The sequence below is a fragment of the Austrofundulus limnaeus genome, unplaced genomic scaffold (genome assembly GCF_001266775.1).
Source record: "Austrofundulus limnaeus strain Quisiro unplaced genomic scaffold, Austrofundulus_limnaeus-1.0 Scaffold1798, whole genome shotgun sequence".
NCBI classification, from domain to species: Eukaryota; Metazoa; Chordata; class Actinopteri; order Cyprinodontiformes; family Rivulidae; genus Austrofundulus; species Austrofundulus limnaeus.
In genome coordinates, this window is record NW_013954200.1 from 12040 (window position 1) to 13660 (window position 1621).

Genomic DNA, 1621 nt, shown 5'->3' on the forward strand with positions numbered 1-1621 from the left:
GGTAAATATATTCTCTGCCATATTTTACACATAGTCAATTTTTGTATTTATTTAAATATTGTTAAATGTAATTTTATTTATTTTTGATGCTCATAGTTTAAAGTTTAGCTGCTACAGATGCTACAAACATGTCCAGCACTACTTGTAAGAGGGGATAGTTTTTTTATTCAATATAAACAGCATTAAAACAGAAGTTTTACTATTGTGAATTTTTAGCAGAAACTAACGTAGCGGAAGCTAATCGGTCTGCTAACGGTTTCCAAAGTTAGCAAAAAAGCTAATCTGCTAAATGAGAAGCTAGTTTAGCTGTTAGTGMTTTAGTGGAACTGTGCCCACCACTGCGTTGGAGCTTTAGCTAAAGAACAATAGCAGAACTTTTTATCTAGAAGCCAAAGGTTGCATAAGAAGACTGAAACGGGGGGGAGGCAGAGTGTCGGGGGGGAGCAGCCAGATGGTGTTCTACAATCAGAGCTCCATGTCCTCAGGGGAGCAAATGAAAAGACTAATCACCTCGTCATACAGATGGATGTGCTCTGTGCTGAGAACCTGTCAGCTGAGCTCAGTGTTGTCTGTCTGCAGGTGTGTCGTCCCTGATCTCCCTCCTGACGTCTGCCAGGGAGGAGGACCAGCCACGCCTCAGCGTGCTTCTGTGTGAGGCCGTGGTGGCCGTCTATCTCTCGCTGCTCATCCACGGCCTGGGCACGCACAACAGCAACGAGCTCTTCCGCCTGGCAGCGCACCCCCTCAATAATCGCATGTGGGCTGCCGTGTTTGGAGGCGGAGCTAAAGTCGTCATCAAACCAAAGAGACCTGAGCTCCTACCAGGTAAACATCTGTACGCTCACACAGCAGCGCTCCATGTGGGTGTGATCCTGTTTGTTTTTGTTAAACATTCCATCCCTCTGTGTCTGTCTACATAACTGATAATCACCTTGTCCCTCCACTGAAACACAAACACACTGAAACCTCAGAGCTGTCTGCGCCAACATGGGGACAGTTCCTGACGCCATCTTGGTAGGGGCTGCGTGGCGTCTTTAGTTACTGTCGAGGTGGCAGCAACTAAACTCCGCTAAAGACACCAATTTTTCTTTATTTGTATTATTAGAACCTAAACGTCAAATATTGTGTAACTTTTTATTTTAAATACACTGTATTAAACCAGGGCTCATTGTTTATGTAGTAGTTTGCTGCAATTACAGTTCTGACATTTTTCTGAATAGAAGCCATTAGTCTATTAGTCTTAATTTATGGGGAAAACATGTTTCTTAATTAGTTTATGAAGTCTAAATAGTCGCAGAATCCTGTGGAAATACATTATTATACAAGTTAAAGTTATTAGTCCTAGTTACTGTAAATTTACTACAGGTTACAAATGAGCTTATTTTATCAGACAATTAACCAACATCAAGTAAAAATCTGATTGTACAAATCTGGTGTATTTCTTGGGAAAACTTCTGGTTTTAAAACCAGAGTGACCCCAAATCAGCTGTATAGAGCAGTGTTTCCCAAAGTTGGGGTCGAGACCCAAAGTGGGGTCCCAAAACTTCAAGGTGGGGTCCTGAAAAGATTTTCTGAATTAATGACATTTTTGCCTTAGTTGTTACAAAGGAGTGAGGTTAGT

General features: G+C 41.9%; 1 protein-coding gene across 4 annotated transcripts in view; it reads left to right on the top strand.

Annotated features, from left to right (window-relative positions):
- Positions 1–1621, top strand: part of LOC106536389 (dmX-like protein 2) — a gene marked incomplete at its 5' end in the record, with an annotated part of 18541 nt that overhangs the window by 4301 nt on the left and 12619 nt on the right. For all 4 annotated transcript variants that reach the window (XM_014033657.1, XM_014033658.1, XM_014033659.1 and 1 more), the window contains 1 exon segment: positions 580–825. In XM_014033657.1, the coding sequence (XP_013889111.1) occupies positions 580–825 (246 nt within the window).